General features: G+C 38.6%; 2 protein-coding genes across 10 annotated transcripts in view; both read left to right on the top strand.

The window, feature by feature from the left end:
* LOC130561137 (RNA binding protein fox-1 homolog 3-like) overlaps positions 1-21,942 on the top strand; it is a 142,423-nt gene that overhangs the window by 66,594 nt on the left and 53,887 nt on the right. For 3 of the 8 annotated variants that reach the window (XM_057345291.1, XM_057345292.1, XM_057345290.1), the window contains one exon: positions 8,915-9,110. The exons of the other annotated variants lie outside the window; for them this stretch is intronic. In XM_057345291.1, coding sequence (XP_057201274.1) covers positions 9,021-9,110 — 90 coding nt within the window. In that variant the 5' untranslated portion in view covers positions 8,915-9,020. The remainder of the gene's footprint in view (positions 1-8,914; positions 9,111-21,942) is intronic. 8 annotated transcript variants of the gene reach the window in all.
* On the top strand, positions 16,187-20,191 carry LOC130561148 (tenascin-like). Of its 2 annotated transcripts, XM_057345308.1 has the most exons (4): positions 16,187-16,577; positions 16,750-17,022; positions 18,388-18,666; positions 20,029-20,191. In XM_057345308.1, the coding sequence occupies exons 1-4, from the start codon at positions 16,280-16,282 to the stop codon at positions 20,037-20,039; spliced, it is 861 nt and encodes a 286-aa protein (XP_057201291.1). In that variant the 5' UTR covers positions 16,187-16,279; the 3' UTR covers positions 20,040-20,191. The 2 variants fall into 2 exon arrangements, with proteins under 2 accessions (XP_057201291.1, XP_057201290.1); XM_057345307.1 differs by lacking the exon at positions 20,029-20,191 and having other exon boundaries at positions 18,388-19,546.

Below are 21,942 nucleotides of genomic sequence, written 5' to 3'. Positions count from 1 at the left end.
GAAGTTTATGAAGAGCAACACGCAAACACTTGAGATGAAATCATTTAAAAAGTATTATGGTATCACTTTACAATAACGTTATATTTTTTAAATGAATTAAAAAAAGAATACAAATTTAAAGCTAATATACACTAAAGTTATGATAGTTTTGTTTCAGTATTATTAATATTTATAATTCCATTTTATTTTTGTAGTTTTAGTTTTTATGTTAATTTACTTTTTATAAATTAGTACACACAATTTACAAAAACAAGTTTTTTATATGTAATTTGCTTGTTTTTTTATTTATTTATGTGTTTGTTTGCTATATAAGTTTACTTGGTTTTCGTTTCAGTTTTCGTTTCGTTTTGATTTATTTCAGTAAACAATTTTAGAGCCTCAACTTAACATTTCTAATTGTTATTTACTTGCAATTTTTTTATAATATTTTATTAAATAAACAAACTTTTGTTTTATTTTTTTAGTTAACTATACTAAACCTTGTTATAAAGTAACAATAAGTAATGCATTTTATATAATGTTTTACATCTTTGTTAATGTTTTGCAAATTCTGTTGTTCGTTGTTCTTTCACGTTGTGCATTAAAGGGGTCATATGGCGTGTTTTTCTGTGTCTTTGGTGTGTTATAAGTTCCCCATGCATGTATTAGACACGTAAAATTGCACAAATGAAAGTGTGGGAACAAAAGATGCATTCTATCTAAAAGCGAATGCTCATCCAGACCTGCCTGAAACGCCTCGTGTAACCACACCCCCACAGATTTGACTAAGTATATGTATAAATGTATAAGCAAGTAAGGTGGACGTAATTGTAAATCTCGTCGTGGAGACGCTGTGCGAAAAGAAAGCCCCTTTGTTTGCTCTTCCAAAAGATGAGACAACTAGAAACGAATGGTTACATGTTATTTACAACACTGTTCCAGAACAGTACAATCCGAAGTGTGTGCAGCGCATTTCACCAAAGATAGCTTCATGAACCTGGGAGAGAGATTAAGACCGGCTGTGCAAGAAAGCTTTTGTTAAAAAGTGGTAAAATTCTAACCATTACAACTTAGCAAGGACAGTCTGGCGCTTCAGATTCGCAGCCTGTAAGTATATTATCATTGTTAAAGACTTTGTTACGGACTAACGCGAGTTGAGTCAAGCGCGCAACGTGAAAAAAGACAACATAAGTCCTAATAATCAGTAATTATGTTCCAACTAGAGGCAACAAATGTGGTGTTTATAATGGGGTTTATTGTCTTTGTTGAGTCGCGACGAGACGTGGCCTAACACTGGTTGATCACTAACGGCAAATCTTTATAGCATCGTATATAAAAGGTAAAACAGTTAGCTATAGTTTTTAACTATTTAACATAATATATTTTTTAAAAACCTTACCAATCCTTTACATCCTGCTCAAGTCGTGCTGGTAAAGTTGATGTATCGGCTTGATCATCTTTATTGATAAGGAAAGTACCGATGACATTTGATCACCTGTCAGCACAATTGCTTGTGAACCTGATGTTCCAAATAGGCGTTACATACAACACACTTGCAGTATTCCACCAATCACTACGCACCGGTTAACTGGCCAATCATAGCACACCTCGCTTTTCAGAGCCATGAGCTTTGTTAAAAATCTGCGCGTTTCAGAGAGGCGGAGCATTTGACCCCTTAAACCAGTTTTATTAGAAATATTGTTTGATTTGAAATATGTTTCAGTAATTGTTGAAATCAACTAAGATCAATTCAAGTTTTAGAAGTATTGTTTATTAATTTACATGAACAAATCGAACTTTATTGTGATGTGTCACCGATTCTATAAACACATAACAGAGAGTAGCTATTGTTTTCATACCGGACTTTAAAATCATGTTTGATTGTTTGGTTCATTCATCCCACTGGCAATTGAAGGTTGAGCACATTGCATTGTGGGATGTCCTTTTGCAAAGCTACGTTTAAAGGGATACTTCACCCAAAAATGAACATTCTGTCTAAAGCCCTGCATTTCAGCCCGACTTATTTACGCCCCTCGGGCCAATTTTTACGTCATAGCTCACAAGCGGGCCGGGCTTCGGGCTTGTTTTAGGCTTGTCCTCCTTTTTATATAATAGACATTCATTAATATTTCTAATATATATTAGAAACTCATTAAATAAAGAAGCGATTACACATTCACAAACTTTGCTGAATATTTTCCTCTGGTGTGTTTTCCGACGTCTCTGCAGCGCAGTGTTCTTCTTAATCCAATCACTCGCCCTTTTCTTGTTGCACATTAAAATGTAAAGTTCAGACGAAAACGACCTCCAAAAATAGTTTGTTGAACACTGAAGCGTGGATAAAGATCTTCGTTAAGTTGTTCTCATAAATACACAGAGGTTGTCTTAAAGACAAAGTGTTTTATGTTGGTAGTTTCTGTAGTGTTTGAGTGTCACAGCTGTCATTTCAATGTGTTTTAGAAACGATCATACACTCGCGTGTGGACTGCAGGACTGAAAACACGCAGTCAGATGTGTGTGTTTGTCTAACAGGATTGTGTTATGGAGGGAATGTACACTTGCTCTTTTAATGATCAGACAAATGTCTGCTGCGTAAAAATGCATGAAGTGCAAAACTGGATTTGAGAAAGCATGCTGAGCTCTCTCTCTCTCTCTATGAGAGAGTGTAATAAAAAAGAGAGAGAGAGAGATGTGTAGTGTAGTGTGTAGTAATGTGTCTCAGGGTGTGGCGGAGTGCTGATGTATTACACACCATCTGCTGTGAATGAAACACACACTATTGTGTAAGTGAATGTGTTCAGTTTGTGTTTGTACGTTCACACTCATCATGTGTGCACGTGTGTGGATGTTAAATTATATTTAAGAAGTATAGGATTACATACTGTATATAGTGTTATATTTTCTATAGTGTTCCACTAGAGCATTTTATGGAATTAACGTTGTCTTAACGTTGTAACTTAATCTCAACGTTTTAACATTGTATCTGAAACTTTGTATCACTGGCACTTCTGGTGAATATTGGCCGTGTCTACACCGGATGCGGCGCAACACAAGACAATAGAACGCATTATAAATTGACCTTTTGTCCACACTGGATGTGGCGCCGGTCGCGTCCGAGTGTAGACACGGTGTTACTTGGACAAATCGCTTGTTGTCGCTTTGGATAAAGTTCAAAATAATATTCAAATAAATAAATGTAAACGTAAGAAACTGTGTTAGCAGAACGGTGGGTTGTGGGTTTGATCCCCAGGGAACACACATACTGATCTAATGTTTAGATTGAATCGACTGCAAGTTGCTAAAAGGCTGAAGCCTTCTGTATATCGTAATCTTTATTGCACTTATTCGGCTTCTTTAAATGAGATTAAAGAATAAAGTTAGCATTGCGTTCATTTACAGCAGAATACTGTTGCAGCATTAAGCATTTACAAAACAACACAAATCCACAAGTCTTAATTAAATGTATTAATGAAACACTGTGGATAAAACCACATGAATGAAGGATTTGACCAACCCTATTGTTTACAGAAACTAAGTGTGTGCGCACATACAGCTGGATTAATCTCTCTCTCGCTCTCAATTCATTTCAGTTCAGCTTTATTTATATAGCGCTTTTCACATTTACATTTAGTCATTTATTAGACGCTTTTATCCAAAGCGACTTACAGAGAGTTCAGGGAGCAATAAGCGATATGTCATACAGGAGCAATAATACAATAAGTGATAATACAAAGTTACTGGTTTCATCAAGAGCTAGACCACTACCTGTTGAGAGAAAGAGAGAGGGTTAGTGTTATTTTACTCATTTGTCTGTCAAGTACTCACAGAAGAGATGGGTTTAAAGTAGTTTTTTGAATGTTGTGAGAGATGTGGTTGACCGGACCGAGTTAGGAAGAATGTTCCACCAGGAAGGAGTTGCATTGTTCAAAAGCAGCTTTACAGGAGAAAGTAAAAATAAAAACAGGAATACACAGAAAAGGTCAAACACAGTACAGTGCATGGTGTTTGTACAACAAGCAAGATCATTGTAATAAAGTGCGATGTTAAAGGAATTTACCGAACCTTTAAGATAATCTAATATCTAACACCAGAAGTCTCCCGGTGAGCAAGCCAACACGGCCCTGTGGCGAGGAACCCAATGAGAAATAAATGGAGAAGAAAACCTAGGGAGTCTCAGCCGGGAGGGCCAGTTCCCCTCAGACGTGTCACAGCTGATATTACTGATAACCATATTTACTTTTCTTCAATGCACATTTTCCATAATTACACACAAGACAAATTATTGAACATTTCCCCAAATTTGAAAGCTTCATTAAATTACAGGATCTTCTCTCGCCTAAACAACTCTGAAATTGAAGAACTCTGTGAATTATAACTATAACTAAATGTCACTTAATTGACCCTTTTCTCTTTTGTACTCATCTCACAAAAGATTACAAGCCTATGGATCAAATCGTACTTTAACTTTATTCTTGTCTGTTCCTGTTCATGAAACTAACATTGCTTTATTATCTGAAATATAAAATAAATGTAATAAAAAGTCTTTATCTTGGGTCTGTAGTATTAAAAGAAGTGGGTTGGTTCATTTATCTGCAACTTCAATAAAAAGTAAAAAATCTTATAAATGAATTCTTCTCTAAAGATTTAAATGTATCATCACATTTCTTGTGTTTGTAAAGAACTGAATCTGATAATCACATATATTGGTTGATTTATTCATTTTTTTATATTTTGGATTTTAAAAACAAGTAGAAGTCGTGTTGAATGTCATTTTACCTAAGTGAAATTACCACAGTTTTAACATAAGACAAGGAATCAGGTTGAATGGAGTTTTACACACAGTCGCGGGCAACAGAAGAGCGGCTTGAAATCGGCAAGACGTGAGACTGACTGGCCGGTCATGCGGAAAACCGTCCGATTCCGGTCTCTGGCCGGTCATGCGGAAAACCGTCCGATTCCGGTCTCTGGCCGGTCATGCGGAAAACCGTCCGATTCCGGTCTCTGGCCGGTCATGCGGAAAACCGTCCGATTCCGGTCTCTGGCCGATCATGCGGAAAACCGGCCGATTCCGGTCTCTGGCCGATCATGCGGAAAACCGGCCGATTCCGGTCTCTGGCCAATCATGCGGAAAACCGGCCGATTCCGGTCTCTGGCCGATCATGCGGAAAACCGGCCGATTCCGGTCTCTGGCCAATCATGCGAAAAACCGGCCGATTCTGGTCTCTGGCCGATCATGCGGAAAACCGGCCGATTCCGGTCTCTGGCCACTGTGTGTGTGTGTGTTTTACAGTACTGTACATCTGTACTTTTGGGTTTTCAGGTGTAGAGTGATCTTTTAAACACCATATGATAAGTGTCATGTTCATTGAGTTTTTCTCTGTCTGATCAGAAGCACAGCAGCTCTCACACACATACTGTTTACATGCACAGGTATCATTGTCTAAATTTCGTTTTAACCTGGTTTTCTGTGTTAATGAAGTCATTTTCATACATGATTTCTGGTGTTATTATGCAGTGGTAGTACTTGATCCTGACAGAGCGGTGCGTGCTGCTAGTGATGCAGAAATGACACACTTCACCTGACAAACACAACGCTGATGACACGAGGTGCTGCGAAACGCTGAGACATAACCGATGTTCTGATGGAGTGCAGAGAGAGATCTGCTGCACACACACACGCACACACACACACACACACGCACACACACACACACACACACACACGCTGCAGTGAGGCGAACACATCTCAGTGATGTAATTTGGAGTGAAATCACATTAGCGTGTGTGTGTGTGTGTGATGGTTGCTTTACACAGAACATCTGTTACTGACACACACACTTTGATTGATGCCTCTGTGTGTGTGCACGTGCGTGTGTGTGTGTGTGTGTGTGAGAGAGAGAGAGAGAGAGAGAGAGAGAGAGAGAGAGCAGGTAACAGTCTATTAAACATAAACAGCCACATACACACAAATGCACAAATACATTCAGATCAGCATGTAGAGAAAGTGTTTAAAACACAATAATGTTTCAAATGATGTAACGCACTAACTCCACAAAATGCTCATGTTTTATTTAGACGAGCACGAAATGTTCTGGTGTCCAAATCAACATCTGTTTTTTTAGAAATCATGCGCTTTCTGCTGTTGGTTGCTTAGAAGGCAAACTACACACGTTGTGTAAAGAGCCACCCATCGGCGCAACGACGGAATCCAATGGCATGGGTGAAGGTATCTCGCGTGTTCTGTCTTTCCAAGGTGCTCTTCACGGATGTAGCGCTGTAGTTTATTTTTATCAGACTCCAATTATAATATAAATCTATTCGGACAAAATCCCAATTAATTGGTGACAATTTAGACAAATAATTGAAGTTTTATTACTTAAATTCTCATATTCTTAGTTATTTGTTCATTGGGGACCTGGTGTCTCACACCGGTTGACTACGTGGATCTCACAGTCACAAAATTGTCAGTCTGATCGTAATCATTAAGTCTGGCCGCCCCATGCTTGCTCACAAACATAACAATAGTTACTTTAGTCACGATCATGCAACTGGTAAGGCAATGTGCCCCATTCTCTATTCAAAACTGTCCGTCCTATCCTGACATACTTATTTTGCGGTAACAACAGACTCCTTTCAATCTACTGGGAATAACAGTCTCTGAAGAATTCTTAATAAATCAATAATAACAATTTATTATGCCAGGCAGGTACAACGTTAATTAAAAGAATATAATTCAGTTTCAATTCATAAAAATGGTCAGCAAGATAGAAAACAATAAATACGCACAAAGTAATCCAGTACCTCAGAGATGACGTATTTTTGTAGGCTAACCCGGACGTAAGCGCCGCGCTGGTTCCCTCGACCGAAAGCCGAAGCATTATTCCCAAAGACTTTTGGAAGATAGCAAAAAATAAGCTATGTAATTAACAAAGGTTAATAATGATAACACATTTTGTCTATCAAGATCATCTTTACAAATGAACACCACATTTGTTACATTTGAAGCCGAAATACAAGCGGCAGAAGTAAAAAGCTAACACGATGCTATAAACAGACTACACTTAAGGTCGCTCGATATCAACGTCACCACCACCAAACCTCCGACGACTTTTTCAATCTTTATTAAAAACGTTTTCCCTGGTGAGTAATTACTCCGTTACTGAATCATCATCTACGTTTTAAGAGATTTGTGCCTATGTTGCATTAATTGTGAGCTTAATATGCGCGATGAAGTCTAACGTCCCCGCCAAAGGAAGTACTCGCTTTTAGCAACTTGTTAGCAACCGCCGTTTTTAAGACACAATAAGGCTCTAAAAAATCACAAGCGGGTTCGAATTGGTGTGTTTTATGTCATAGAATAAAAAATGCTTTGTTTACCACAGACCTTATTTCGGGCGATTTACCAAAAACCCATTCAACAAGCCCATAGACTTTGGAGCGATGGAACCGGAAGTCCTAAAATGCAACTCACTTCCGGGTCCCCATTTTACCCATCGCACCAAGACCGTTAAAGTGGAGTTAGCATGCTATGTCATGCATTCTGACGTCTTTACACTTTACAGTTGTATCTCTCTTTTAGAAATGTGATCAAACTAAAGACTCTTCGAAGATTCGACGTACTGTATGCAAATACTACTGTATAGGTACTCCAGATTAAATTGAGATTGTCAGAAACTGCGTGTGACACCTGATCTTTAAAATGATACCAAACATGGTATGCATATGTTTAGTAGAGTAGAGTCACAAATCACACCCTGGGTATCAGCAAAAGAAGTAGGAAACCACCACCAAATGGTCTTTTGTTATTTTATGACATGAGTCCACAAACAAACCCAGCGTTGATCATTTGTCCAGCTGCCTTACAACTGTAATGGGATTTTAGCGGTTGTGTTTTGTTCATTGGTCAGATTGCTTGAGTTTTGTCATTGTGGATGTGAATGTTGTGTGTGTTGTAGTGTGCACTGCATGGCCTTCAGTATGCACTGTAGTAAACAGTAAATAAGTGAACCGTTTTAAATTCAGATGTCAAATGCGGTTTTCCATTCTCACTGTCCCATACTGATGCTGTATGAGAATGTCTTTTGGGGTTGAGATGATGCTGATGCTGTTACTACAGTAACCAATGTAGACGGACAGTTGACGTGTCCTGCAGTGTGACGTGTTTTACATTTCTATAATCCTGACCGTACGTGCACCTCACATCATTTTAGACTACATTTAGACATTGTCATGCTGACAGATGTAGAGTCGTTTCAACATTTTTACATATAAGGTCTTTATACACCTCCGAACACATAGTTATATTGCATTTATATTAATAGGTTCTCCCAAAAATGACACACTGGACCTTTAACGCATTAAAATAAACTATTAAGCTAATAAGCTATTCTTTTTTATAGTTTACACCAACTGGACTATTTTAAAAGAGTAAGTTGAAATGATGTGAGAAGGCAATTTGGTAGTTTCTTTTACTGTGTAAGTATAAAGAAGGCAGTAGTACAAATACTGCTTTAATGAATAAAAATAATAGGTTCTCTCTTTTGTCTTTTATTGCTTTACTGTAATGAAAAAAAATTCTCATTATATTAATAAAGGTTTGGATGCAAATTGTATTCATCCTAAAAGCAGACGCTGTTTTCTTCGTGCAAAATATAATTGATTTCCTTTGTTTGAATTGTGCGATAAAATGCGACCTGGACACTGAGATGCAGTCAATTGTGTACACAAAGCTTTGGATTGTGTGTGTGCGTGTCCTTGAGTGTGTTTTGAAAGGGTTTTGGCAGTGTTGCGCTCTAAAGGGGGTCGTGGGCAATTAAAGCACACATGCAGCGCTGTTACGGGATCACACACACACACGTGCGCGCATCCCTCCTCCACCCTCCTGGCACCTCCCACTTCTGGATGTGAATGTTGAAGGGATCTTTATTGCTTTCAGAGAGAGAGAGAGAGAGAGCTTGAGCGCAGGGCGGCGTGCTGCATTCAGCCTCCAGCAGGAGAGAGATAAAGACACTAGAGAGGGGTCTGCGTGTGAATCTGAGCTGATGGCAAACTCAGCGTGTGTGATGCTGTCAGGCTGCGGGATGCTGCCACATTCACTGCACTGCCCACCCGCGTACCTTTACCTGCCCCAGGTAAGACACGTCTTTTATCACCCTGACCCTCTGACCTCTTGTCACTCCTCTTCGAAAGCACTGATTCACTTTGACTTGCGTTTTGTGTCTTGTGTTCTTCTTGTGATGTTTGACAGTCTTATGGCGTGAGGTTTAGTTTTGGCAAACAGGAGTTTAGATATCTGGTTTCGCAGTTCGAAATTTGACCGTGACGTCATTTTTTACGTTTAAGAGCGGCAATGAAAGTTGTGTGTCAACTGCACGTGCGACCGTTACTCATTTTAGATCTTTATTATCCATATTAGCATATGTAGATATACACCCTTTTTCATGTTTTTACATTATCATGATCATTTAAATAAGCGTGTGTAGTGATGAGACTCTAACGGTTTCGTTGTAACGAACGCAGTTTTGGTTTTATGGCATTTAAAACTTGATTGAATAATTGAAGAGTTTGGTTCCAAAATGAGATAACTCGGTTTGTAAAATGTTTTTTGTTGTGCATTCCAATTAATATAAATCAAACTGCAGTTGGTTTGTTTTGATTTAAGCCATAATAACTAACAAAATAAAGCTAACACAATAAAAACATGATTTTTTATTTTTTTTTAGAACTGAGTTATCTCATTTTGGAACCAAACTCTTCAATTGTTTTCAATTAAATTGTATTTATCCTGATAATAGCAGCGTTCTGTTTAGAGCTGTACAACGCAATGTGTGGTAACTTGCTTAATTATGCGATATGTTATGCGATAGTGCTTGTCGTTTGCAAAAGAAATTGAAATTAGATTAACGAAAAAAAAACTAAAGATTGAATGGCCAAAATACAAGCTTCACTTTTTTCTGGAAGTATCAGCATCAACCTAAAACTTGGTCTGTTTAGAACTTTTAAGTATTACATCATCAGGTTATTGCAAATCAATGTGCACATTTGCGGTTTTTATTTTTAAATATTATAATAATTTTGATCTTGAAGCCCTGACACTTATCACTGTTTAAGATTTGCAATAACACCACATCATTCGGTTATCACTGAGTGCGTTTACATGCACAGTCTTACTCCGATTATGCTTAATAAGCTGATGACAAGTAAGGTCATATTAACGCGTAAAACGGTTTTCATTTGTCGGGGAAAGCTCATAAACGGCATAAGCAAAACCTGCTCGGCAGAGGTAGTTTTTTTCCCATTGCTCCGATTTCGCGCTGCATGCAAACGCCTTAGCCGGTTTTCTCTCAGTTTTGTTTCTATGCGCATGTCTGACGGCGCAATAGTAAAAGTCCCAAATGGAAGTAATAGTAAAATAACGCATAAAAAAATATCAACTGCATCGAAATATGCAGTTGATGTCAAGACGTCACAACAAAGAACTATTGTTGCATGTGCAGGTACTGCGGACATGAGAAGAGATATAGAAATGCAGCTTCTGACCGTTTTCCCGCTGCATTTTTAATAACTAAACAGACTATCGACGGTGACGTCGCTGCACGCGAGAAACCCCGCAAGTCTCAAACTTCCATGTAAACGCAGTTTTCTGCGTAGCAGGTTTATTACTTTGCATGTAAACACGTGAAAACAGGTTTCTTGTTAAGCTGATTTTTAATAGATATACGTTTATTTTGTGCATGTAAACTCACTCACTGTTTTCAACTTCAAGATTTGAGTTTCTGTATAAATGCAGTTTGTTAAAACATCACACAAATCAGATTATAGGTTTTGATAAATAAACACTCCTATTAGTTAATTACAATGAGTGTTTATTTATTCTGATATTGTATATTATTGCGTATGTTTCAGAAATGTGCGCGTGTGAGAGAGTGATATAATGGTGAGACACCAGAGAGCAATAAATGAGATGAGAGCATCAGGATAACACTGCACTCCCCCCCATCTGTTCACACACACACACACACACACACACACACACACACGCACGCACACACACACACACACACACACGCTCGTGGTCCTGATGTTCGGTCGCTTTGTGAAGAATCAGGGCATGCGCTCCTCCAGAGATCTGCAGACATTATTCATGAGCGTGTGCGTGTGTCTGCGCGCTCTTAATCGCTCTCAGATTCAAACACACAGCCCTGTTTGCTGCAGCGTGTAACACTGAATTATTGAAATGTTTCATAAATGTGACGAATGAGAAGAGCAGAGGAAAATGATGGAGTTATACATTCATTCACATATGAACAGAGCTTCTGTTTTCTGTTATCAAAAGTCTGGAGTTAAGTGCAACCTTCAATTTGCAGGTTATAATCCAAAATATTCTGCTCACGTGTCTTTGGTCCGATAAGTAATATTTCTGTTTTATTAGAATTTAAAAGAAGGAAATTACAAGTCATCCAATGCTTTATATCGTCGATGCACTCTGCCAATTTGGATAGTTGGAAGGAATCATCTGGTCTTGATGAGATACTGTATATAAGTGAGTATCATCTGCATAACAGTGGAAGCTAATTCCATGTTTTCTAATAATGTTTCCAAGGGGCAGCATGTATATGGACAATAGCAAGGGTCCTAAAACCGATCCCTGAGGTAATCCATAATTTACTTGCGTTAGATTTGATGATTCCCCATTTAAATGGACAAATTGATGTCTGTCTGATAAGTAAGATCTGAACCATTGTAGTGCCTGTCCCTGAATACCGGTATAATTGTGTAAGCGATCTAGAAGTATTTTATGGTCTACAGTATTGAACGCAGCACTAAGGTCAAACAGGACTAGGAGTGAGATGTTACCTTTATCTGATGCTATAAGCAGGTCGTTTGTAATTTTAACGAGCGCAGTTTCAGTACTATGATGCGGTCTAAAGCCTGACTGAAATTTTTCGTGTATGTCATTATTTTGTAAGAAAGAGCACAACTGAGTGGACACTACTTTTTCTAGTATTTTAGACAGGTAAGGGAGATTTGAAATCGGTCTATAGTTTCCTAGTTCATTGGGGTCTAAGTTTGGTTTCTTGATAAGAGGCTTAATGACGGCCAGTTTAAAGGGTCCTGGGACATGGCCTAGAGTAATTGACGAGTTGATAATGTTATAAATGGGCTTAATTGCAACGGGTAATAACTCTTTTAATAATTTAGTTGGTATGGGGTCTAATAAGCATGTTGTAGGTTTAGATGTTGCAATAAGTTTAATTAAATCTTCCTGTTTTATAGGTGAAAAACACTGTAGCCTTTCTTTTGGGGCGATGGTTGGTACTAATTCATAGGACAGACTTGGAGGTTGAGTTTTTACTATTTTGTCTCGTATGTTTTCGATTTTCTCTGTAAAAAATTTCATGAATTCATTGCTACCAAGGTGCGGCGGAATAACCAGGTCAGATGATGAATTTTCAAACCTCTAATTGGGTTTGCGCTCCAGTTTACGTGTTTCTCTTTTAAGGGCGCGAGTGGTGCTATTGTACCATGGTGCTGCGTTTTTCTCATTAATCTTTTTTAACTTCATAGGTGCGACAGCTTCTAATGTATTAGAGAAAAAAGTGCACAAGTTGCTGGTCATGTCATCGAGCTTAGATGTTGCTGCTTTATCATTCCAGAGAATTGATGGAGTTCTCTATTGAGTTTCATTTAAGTACAAACGTAGTCTCCGATGTTTCTGCACAAATGAGAGTGTAATTGTTGAACCACGTGAAGAATGTGGAGGTGTTAAATGAATGGAGATTGTAGAGGTTCATAAAAAAAGTTCACGGTGAGATCGTCAATAATATTGACTTTTGATCGCAGACTTGACAAATCTGAGCTCAGTTTGACACATTGTTGATGTCTCTACTGAAACTCTAATGACAGAGACATGGAGATCAATGAAGGAGATCACTTATGTCACAGCTGACAGTGAGATAGTCATGTGATCGAGGGGCGGGACCCTAATCAGGTCAGTTGGTCAGAGGTCAGTTTGTGTTGACTCATGATAAACTCTTACTGCTTCATGACTTGTGTGTGTGTGTGTGTGTGTGTGTGTGTGTGTGTTTGTCTCTGTGTGTGTTTGTGCATATAAGTGTGTTTGTGTGTGTGTTTGAAGCAAAGTGTGTGTGTGCAGGTGTTTGTGTTTGTGTGTGTGCGCGTGCTTGTGTGTGTATGCAGGTGTTTGTGTGTGTGTGTAAGTGTTTGTGCATATACTGTACATATGTGCGTGTGCTACTGTAAGTATTTGTGTGAAAGTGTGTGTGTTAGTGTAAGTGTTTGTGTGTAAACAAGTGTGTTTGTTTGTGTGTTTGTTTGAAATAAAGTGTGTGTTAGTGTAAGTGTTTGTGTGTGTGTGCATATACATGTGTTTGTGTGTCTCTTCCAGTGCTGTAGATGTTCATTCATGATGTTGTGTAGTCTGATTCATCTGCACAGGACAGAATGGTCTCATTCATGTTCTCAGCTCTGATCTTGTGCACCCACGACATATTTTACACGTCTGTCTCTCATTCAGAACATCTCATTCAAATCATCAGCTGGTCGTCAGAGAGACCTGTGAACAAATCTAGTTCAAGTGCCCCAGTATTTAGAAATGGCCAAATTGTGTCTCCAATATTTCATATTTGAATACATTGTTATATTTTTGTCAGCTGATCTCTGCTTTGTGTCATGGTCAGAAGTGCCACATCACTGTATTTTACTCTCTCTCTCTCTCTCTCCTTTTTCTCAGTCACTTCTCTTCCCTTCGTAGTCCTTCTAACACTCTTTCTCTCTCTCTGTGTGTCTCTCTCTCTCTCTTCATCTCTCTCTCTCTTTCTCTCTTTCTCTCTCTCTCTGCTCGTCTCTCATCTCTCTCTGTCATCTCTCTCTCTCTCTCTCACTTGTCTCTCTCCTCTTCTATGTCTCTCTCTCTCATCTGTCTCTCTCTCATCTCTCTCTCTCTCATCTCTCTCACTCTGTCTCTTCTCTTCTTGTCTCTCTCTCCTCTCTCTCCCCCTCATGTCTCTCTCTCTCTCTCTCACTCTTCTCTCTCTCACTCTTCTTCGTCTCTGTGTCTCTCTCTCTTCTCTCTCTCCTGTTCTCTCTTTCTCTCTCTCTCTCTGTTCTCTCTCTCTTCTTTCCTTGCTCTCTCTCTCTCTCTCTCTCTCTCTCTCTCTCTTTCTCTCTCTCTGTTCTCTCTCTCTCTCTCTGCTCTCTCTCTCTCTCTCTCTCTTCTCTCTCTCTCCCTCTGTCTCTCTCTCTCTCTCTGCTCTCTCTCTCTCTCTCTCTCTTTCTCTCTCTCTCTCTGTCTCTCTCTCTCTCTCTCTCTCTCTCTCTCTCTNTCTCTCTTCTCTCTCTCTGTCTGTCTCTCTCTCTCTCTCTCTCTCTCTCTCTCTCTCTCTCTTCTCTCTCTCTCTCTCTCTCTCTCTCTCTCTGTGTGTCTGTGTCTCTCTCTCTCTCTCTCTCTCTCACTCTCAATCATGTCTTTATCGTAGTGGTGGTTTCTAATGGCGAGTTGATTGCAAGTGACTAGCTTAGGGGTAAACTGAACTGATTTTAGAAGTGACGTGCGGTGGTGAGGCATGTTCGTGCTTCATCAATGTGGGCAGCTGTGGTGATTTTACGAGAGGCGTGTGAAAGTAAACAGATCGTGTCTTCAACGGCTAGACGCTTTACACAATCGATAGGCGTTATTACCATCTTTTATCTAATCGATGCTCGCAAATCGTCCGCTGCGATTCTGGCAGGTTTTATAATTTCATTGTCCCATACCAGTGCAGAGGAGAGGAGACTGGTGTGTTTGAAAAATAAATCTCTCCCTATCGGACTGTTTTTTGTTGTTTAATTCATTTCTTCAATGAAAGACTGATGCAGGGCACGTTCCTCAAATTACTCACTGTTCTAAATTCATAAAAGTGAAAATCCCTGGCTGTTATTTCATGAAGTGTTTCCTCCTGTAGATGTTGCTCCAGCCGTTGGCAGTCTGTTTGTGTCTAACATTACATCCCAGAGTTTCACTGTTTCATGGAACGGCACGAAAGGAAACATTGAGAGTTTTATCCTGGAGATTATAGACTCCAGCTGGCGGAGGGAGCCCGTTGAATATAATCTAACGCACGGTACACGCTCGTATGAAATCACTGATCTCAGACCAGCCACTGATTATATTGCCTACCTCACTGGAATTGTGAAGGGACGGAGGACAAACTCTGTCAGCGTCGTCGCCTCCACAGGTAACTGGAATTCACTGTTTTCTTGCTGCTTTATTTCTCAGAATGAAAAATCGTGAAAAGGGGGATAGATCACGTTCATTTACTCGCCCGTATGTCATTCCAGCCCATATGTCTTGTGTTAACGGAAAAGCCATCCTACGGCTTCAGAAAACTTTTGAAAAAGTCACTTTAGAGGGATATGTTTACCCAAATATGAAAATTCTTTTACTCGTCCCATGATGTACATGACTTACACAATTTTACATTAAAATGCTGTCATGTTATATGAGGGTCAAGATGGCAAAGCAATAAAAGGACGTCTGTCCATTATTAAAGTAATCCAAGTGACTTAAATGGGTTCTAAAATAAAAAACAATTACTATTTTGATCTTATTTAATGTATGAGAATCAAAGTTATTGACATGCTACCATATAGCCTAATCTGCATGCATTTTATTTTTTCGCTCCTTAATTTTTTGTAAACATACTTGAAATTCAGTTGTTTTTTATATAAATTATTTAAAATATTTTTTTAGAAACATACTTGAGATTTTATTGTATTTTTATATGAATTATTTTTTAAATATTTTTGTAAGCATACTTTAGATTTAATTATTTCATACAAATTATTTTAAATATTTTCATAAACATACTTTAAATGTATTTATTTTATATACATTATTTTAATAAACATACTTTAGATTTAATTATTTTATAATAATTATTTTTCATATTTTTGTAAACGTACCTGAGATTTCATTATTTCAATATATATTATTTTCAATATTTTTGTAAACATACTTGAGATTTAACCAATTTTCATATGACTTTTTAAAAATATTTTATAAACATACTTTAACTAATTTATTTATTTCATATGAATTATTTTAAATATATATATTTTATTTTAATTGTACTTTAGCCTTATACTTTCTTCTATAAGATATCAATTTTGATCCTCAATTTTCATATTTGGGTAAAATATGCCACTTTTGCACTTCGTGTGGGTTTGAAATGACAAACGGTAGAATGAATGACGGCTGTTAGCAAGGACAGATCTCTAAAAAAGTCTAAACCAAACGTCAATGGCTGGCTTTCTCTCCTCTGTAGCGGCCGAGCCCGATTTGTCTGGGCTAGTTGTTTCAAACGTTACGTCAGACGCAGTGTCTCTCTCCTGGCGGACGGGAGAGAAGGCGTTTGATAGTTTTATAGTCGAGGTGAGAGAGTCTGCTTTGCCCACGCAGGCGACAGGGCGCACCCTGGCCGCGGGCGCGCGCTCCACGGTTCTGACGGGCCTGAAGGGAAACACGCAATACCACATTAAGCTCTATGCCACCTCAGGGGGCTCCAACACAGCTGCCCTGACGACCTTAGTAACCACAGGTACTGCGGCGCTTGCTTATCCATTTTTTGACTCTTAAAATACATGTTTATTATAAAATATCAGCATGTTTAAATGTGATCCGAGCACATATTGCCTCAGTATTGAATCTCCAGTTTCACTTAACATCAAGCTACTATTTAGTTAAGTAACAATTCACTTTCTTTCATCCAGAACTTAAGCCTAAATTGGGGCCCGTAATGGTGTCCGAAACGCACCCAAGTAGCTTCACATTGTCCTGGAGCGTGGCGGCGGGTCACTTTGATGGCTTTGTCTTTCGTATCACTGACCATGAGCAGATTTATGACGTAAGAGAGCTCATGCTGTCTGGAACAGAGAGGAACGTAATTGTCTCTGGTCTTATGGACTCAACGGTGTTTGACGTTGTGTTTTACGGTCTGTCTCATGGTCGCCAAACTCCATCAGTTTCCTTCAATACCAGTACAGGTACTGTGCAACTTTTCATCTTCTCGACGCAAAACAATTTAGCATTCGTTTAGTTGCAAGCCATTCATGTCATATATTGGTTTAACTTGTATTTGTAGTAGAGCATAAGTTAAAATATGTAAATTAGGAAAAAGTGTGGAAACTTGCGTGAAAAGAAGCGGCTAGTATACCAGCCTGATCTAACAGCAATTCGTAACTATTTTACGAGGTGGCTAAGTCGTATGAATTTACACAATGCGAATCGTACAAAAAAAAACGTTAAAACGCTAAAATGTACGAATTTTCCTCAAATTAGCTACTCATAAAATAGTTACGAATTGCTGTAAAATCGTGTTGAGTATAAAGTGTAAAATCCATTGTTGATTAATGGAGCGGCTCCGAGATGACGTATTTTTGTAGGCTAACCTGGAAATAAGTGGTTCCCTCGACCGAATGCCTATGCATTTTTCCCATAGACTTTTGGAATATCGCAAAAAATAAGATCTGCGATTAACAAATGTTCATGATGTTTACACGTTTTGTCTATAAAGATTATCTTTTATCAGATTAACATAATATTTGCTGTTTTTGAAGCCTAAATACAATCGCCAGTAGTAAAAAGCTAACACGAGGTTACAAACAGAGTACACTGGTCTCTTGGTATCAACGTCACCACTACCAATCCTCCGACAACTTTCTCAAACTATATTAAAAACGTGTGAATCCCCAACAATGATTTTAGAGACTTTTGCCAATGTTGCATTATTTGTGAGATTTATATGCGCGATGACATCTAACGTCCCCGCCAAATGAAGTAGTCGATTTTAGCAACTTGTTAGCAACCGCCGTTTTAAAGACACAATAAAGGTTTAATAAATCACAAGCGGGTTATAACTGGTGTGTTTTATGTCATAGAATAAAATGAAAATATTTAGAGGTTTGTTAGCCACAGACCTTATTTCAGGCGATTTACCAAAAACCCATTAAAAAAACCCATAGACTTTGGAGCGATGAAACCGGAAGTCTTAAAATGCTAACTCGCTTCCGGGTTTTGCATACAAAAATACGTCATCTCTGCGGTACTCAATTGTCATTCGCTTATGGACTTGCTCTTTATTTTCTGCGACGTTCAGTAGATAAGAATGAGATTGCGGTTTTGATTTCGTGTCTTGGTACATTTCGATCTTTTACTTGTATCTCTTTTGTGCTTTACACAATTTCATTATATACTGGTTTGTAAATACAGAACTTTCAAACTAAAGTTATTCTAAACATACACAGTAAGACTTGACCTTGCAATCACTGCAGAATCAGATATACATCCTCATTCTGTGTTCCCTCTTATAACACTTCCGGGACCAAATTGAACCCTGTCCCACCTGACAGCACCGTTACCTAAAGTGGAAAACCTCACAGCTTCTGAGATCACCCCGTATGGTTTTCGGGTGTCCTGGTCGGCACAGTCCAATGAGGGCTTCAGTCATTTTCAGGTAAAAGTGTCAGACTCCGGCCAACTGCTGGAGCCACAAGAGTACATAGTGCAAGGAAACCAGAGCTTGCTGGATATTTTGGGCCTGATAACTGGCATTGGCTATGAGGTCAGTGTGACCGGGGTGTCAGAAACTGGGTTACGGTCTCGTCCAATCACAACAGTGGCTGTTACAGGTACCAGGTTCTTCATTTCTACTGGTCCTATCTTCAGATGTTTAACAGCCCAGGCTTGGTTTTAAGTCAAAATGCTTGGGTACAATATAGACAAATCAAGAAAGTGGCCATATTTGACCCAACCATGGGCAGTAACAAATCAAGTTAATTTAAACTATTTTTTCCATATTTTTCTGAACCATGGGGTTATAAGCATTCTTCCAAATATCTTTCTCTGTGTTATCAGAGTAAAGAAATGTATACAGATTTGGAACAACTCGAAGGAGAGTAACTGATGACAACATTTTCATTTTGGGGTGAACTGCACTGCCCATAAAGTGACGTCTTCATAATTGCATACATTTGATGAAAGCTTTGGCTGGGAAACCTCAACACAGCACAACTACCTCTTTAACACCGTTCCTTGTATACCCACCAGGTCTCCATCAATAAAGCCTTCTGCTCTTTGCTTGTTAAAGCAATGAAATCTTCACTGGTCTCATGTCCTCAAAAATATGAGCATACACGTGTCTGTTGCCATATTTCAACTGTGTTTTCTACCAAAATTAGCTAACCGATGTATCGGTTGTGAGCAATTCTGAGACCTTCAAATATTACAAAGATGAAAGATCATCACAAGGGTTTCTGCTTTAGAATTAAACCGTTTCTTATATGATCCAGCCCATAAGAAAACACAGTCTTGTATGAGGCTCAGTGAAACAGTCCTGCATGAAGCCTGTGTCTACAGATAAAGACGCTCTCTTGTGGGTCTTTATGGGTGCCAAATGTTATAAAGGGCAAATATAATGCAAATATATAACAAATCTGAAGAAAACAATGTATAGAATCTTCAACGACTAAATGTAATTATTTACAAAAAAATTATGTTAATGCCGGTTCATGCCAGAGTTACTATTATTGTAGTTTTACTCATTTTTATTTAATATTTTTAGGTTTAATTGTTAACCATTTTGAGCTTTTGTCTGTTTTTTGTTTATTTTGTATATTGCTATTTAGGTTTAATCCAGTTTAGTTTTTTATTTCCTGTTAACAATTTACTCAATTTAAACTACTAAACAAAAATGAGCAAATTTGCCTTTGAAGCATTTTTTTATAAATAGAGCTACATTTTCTTTGTTTTCTCTTAACAAATGTCTAGTTCAGTTTTAGTTAACAATCATCGTAACCTTGCTTCAAGCTGGTTTATGATGGGCTAGGTGGTGTAGACACTTCACTCAAAAAGGAACATTTTTTTCAACATTTCTAGACATTTTGAAGAATGTTGATAACCAGACAACGTTGGATACCATTGACGTACATTGTCTGAGCAGTGAACACAAAATCACCGAGACATTTCTCAAAATATCTTCTTTTGTGTTACAGATTTTAAATGACGTGAGAATAAAGAATTACAGAATTGTTATTTTGGGGTTAACTATCCCTTTTAATACCGGCTCGCTCACTGAACTCAAAACATCTTTGGCATCCATAAACAGCTTCATTTGAGTTCAGCTGAATGTTTTATGGCTATTGAAACATGGAGAAGCAAAACCATCTGTTGCTGACGGTGTTTGCATCTGAAGTGTTTGCAATGCAGCTGATAANTGTGTGTGTGTGTGTGTGTGTGTGTGTGTGCGTGTTTGTGCATGTGTCTGTGTGTGTGTGTTTGTGCAAAGTGTGTCTGTGTGTGTTTGTGCATGTGTGCGTGTGTGTGCGTGTGTGTGTGTGCGTGTGTATTGATCTGAACACACAGCTGATATTATTTCTTTTGTGTTTTTGAAGTCAGTCTATTACTGTAAATCCAACAAAGACACAGCAGGATAAATGGGAAAATTAAGTTAAAAATTAAGATACAAATAGAAATAAAGCTATAGTCTCTCTCATCACAGATGAGTAAACATCCTGTAAAGATGTTTGCACAACACAATGTGAGAAAAAAAATATTTAGAATAAAATTAATTTATTTTGTGGAGACAGCAGGTAACAGCATCATTTCTATGTAAATTGTCACATTTATCATGTAAGTGATTGTGAGGTATTAACTAATATCCATATGTTAATTAGCAAGTATAGACTTTGATAATTATGACTGAGCTTTACATTAAGCCTAATGGGACACATGAAGCTTTATTACTGTAGTGAAACTATAACACACACACAGCACACAGATGAACGTCTTTTGATGAACGTTTGTTGTTATTAATTGTGTGCCCACAAGTGTGTGTGCGCGAGTCTGTGCGTGAGTGTGTGTGTGTGCGCAAGTGTGTGTGCCCACATTGTGTGTGCGTGAGTGTGTGTGTGTGCGCAAGTGCGTGTGTGCGCAAGTGTGTGTGCCCACATTGTGTGTGCGTGAGTGTGTGTGTGCGCGCCTGTGTGTGTGCGCATGTGTATGTGATTCTGTGATCAGTGTGGTTCTTTGAAGCTTCTTGTGTGTGATTATCAGGAGTCGTTCAGATCAAATATAATCCAGCCGCTGGAACACTGAGATCTGATCTCTCTCAGAGTTATGATACAGATCGTGCTGGATTACTCGCTTCACCCCGTCCCCTGACACACACCAACCAATAAACATACACACTTTAATACGCTCTGTCACACACACAGTCTTCCATACACACACAAAGGCTTATATGCGTTTATACACTTTCACACACACGAGCGCATTCATACTCATGCAAACACGCACACGTTTTTTTTTTTGTTGCAGCAAATGTGAAGAAGCGCTCAGCCTCAGTGTAGATGGATGAACCATGTGTGAGATGTGATTTACTTGCTTATAAGTCAGCAAAGTTTCTGTCTTTCTTTTGAGGTTTATCTGTCAACTAGCAAGTGTAGTTGTGCAGTGAAGATGAACGGATGTGATCTACAGATCCGTGTCGCACTGCTTGTGTTTGTGATGTCACTTGTTTCGACAAGACTGTTCAGTGGTGACAGGATTACTACATCCGTTCATGTATTTTCTGTATGAAACACAGATCATGACACTGGTTAGCGGTTCACTTGCTCACACGGGAGGACTTCACCTGAGTCTTCCATGCGCTTAACACGATGTTCCATTACCCTTCATCATTTTAACTTGAGTTCACTCTTTATGTGGTGAACATTGTACCGCTTCATGATGTACGGTCAGCATGTGGTGTAGTGAAGAACGGAGCTCACTTTAGTACCCTCAGTAGTGTGTGTGTTGTAAATGTGTCCTGTTATATGACAGGAGTTTATTGTACAGTATGGCCTGACAGAAGCCCCCCCTCTCTCTCTCTCTCTCTCTCTCTCTCTCTCTCTCTCTCTCTCTCTCTC

This window comes from Triplophysa rosa, linkage group LG11, assembly GCF_024868665.1.
Source record: "Triplophysa rosa linkage group LG11, Trosa_1v2, whole genome shotgun sequence".
NCBI classification, from domain to species: Eukaryota; Metazoa; Chordata; class Actinopteri; order Cypriniformes; family Nemacheilidae; genus Triplophysa; species Triplophysa rosa.
The sequence above is the reverse complement of the archived record's forward strand: the minus strand, read 5'-3'. Positions and strand labels throughout refer to the sequence as shown.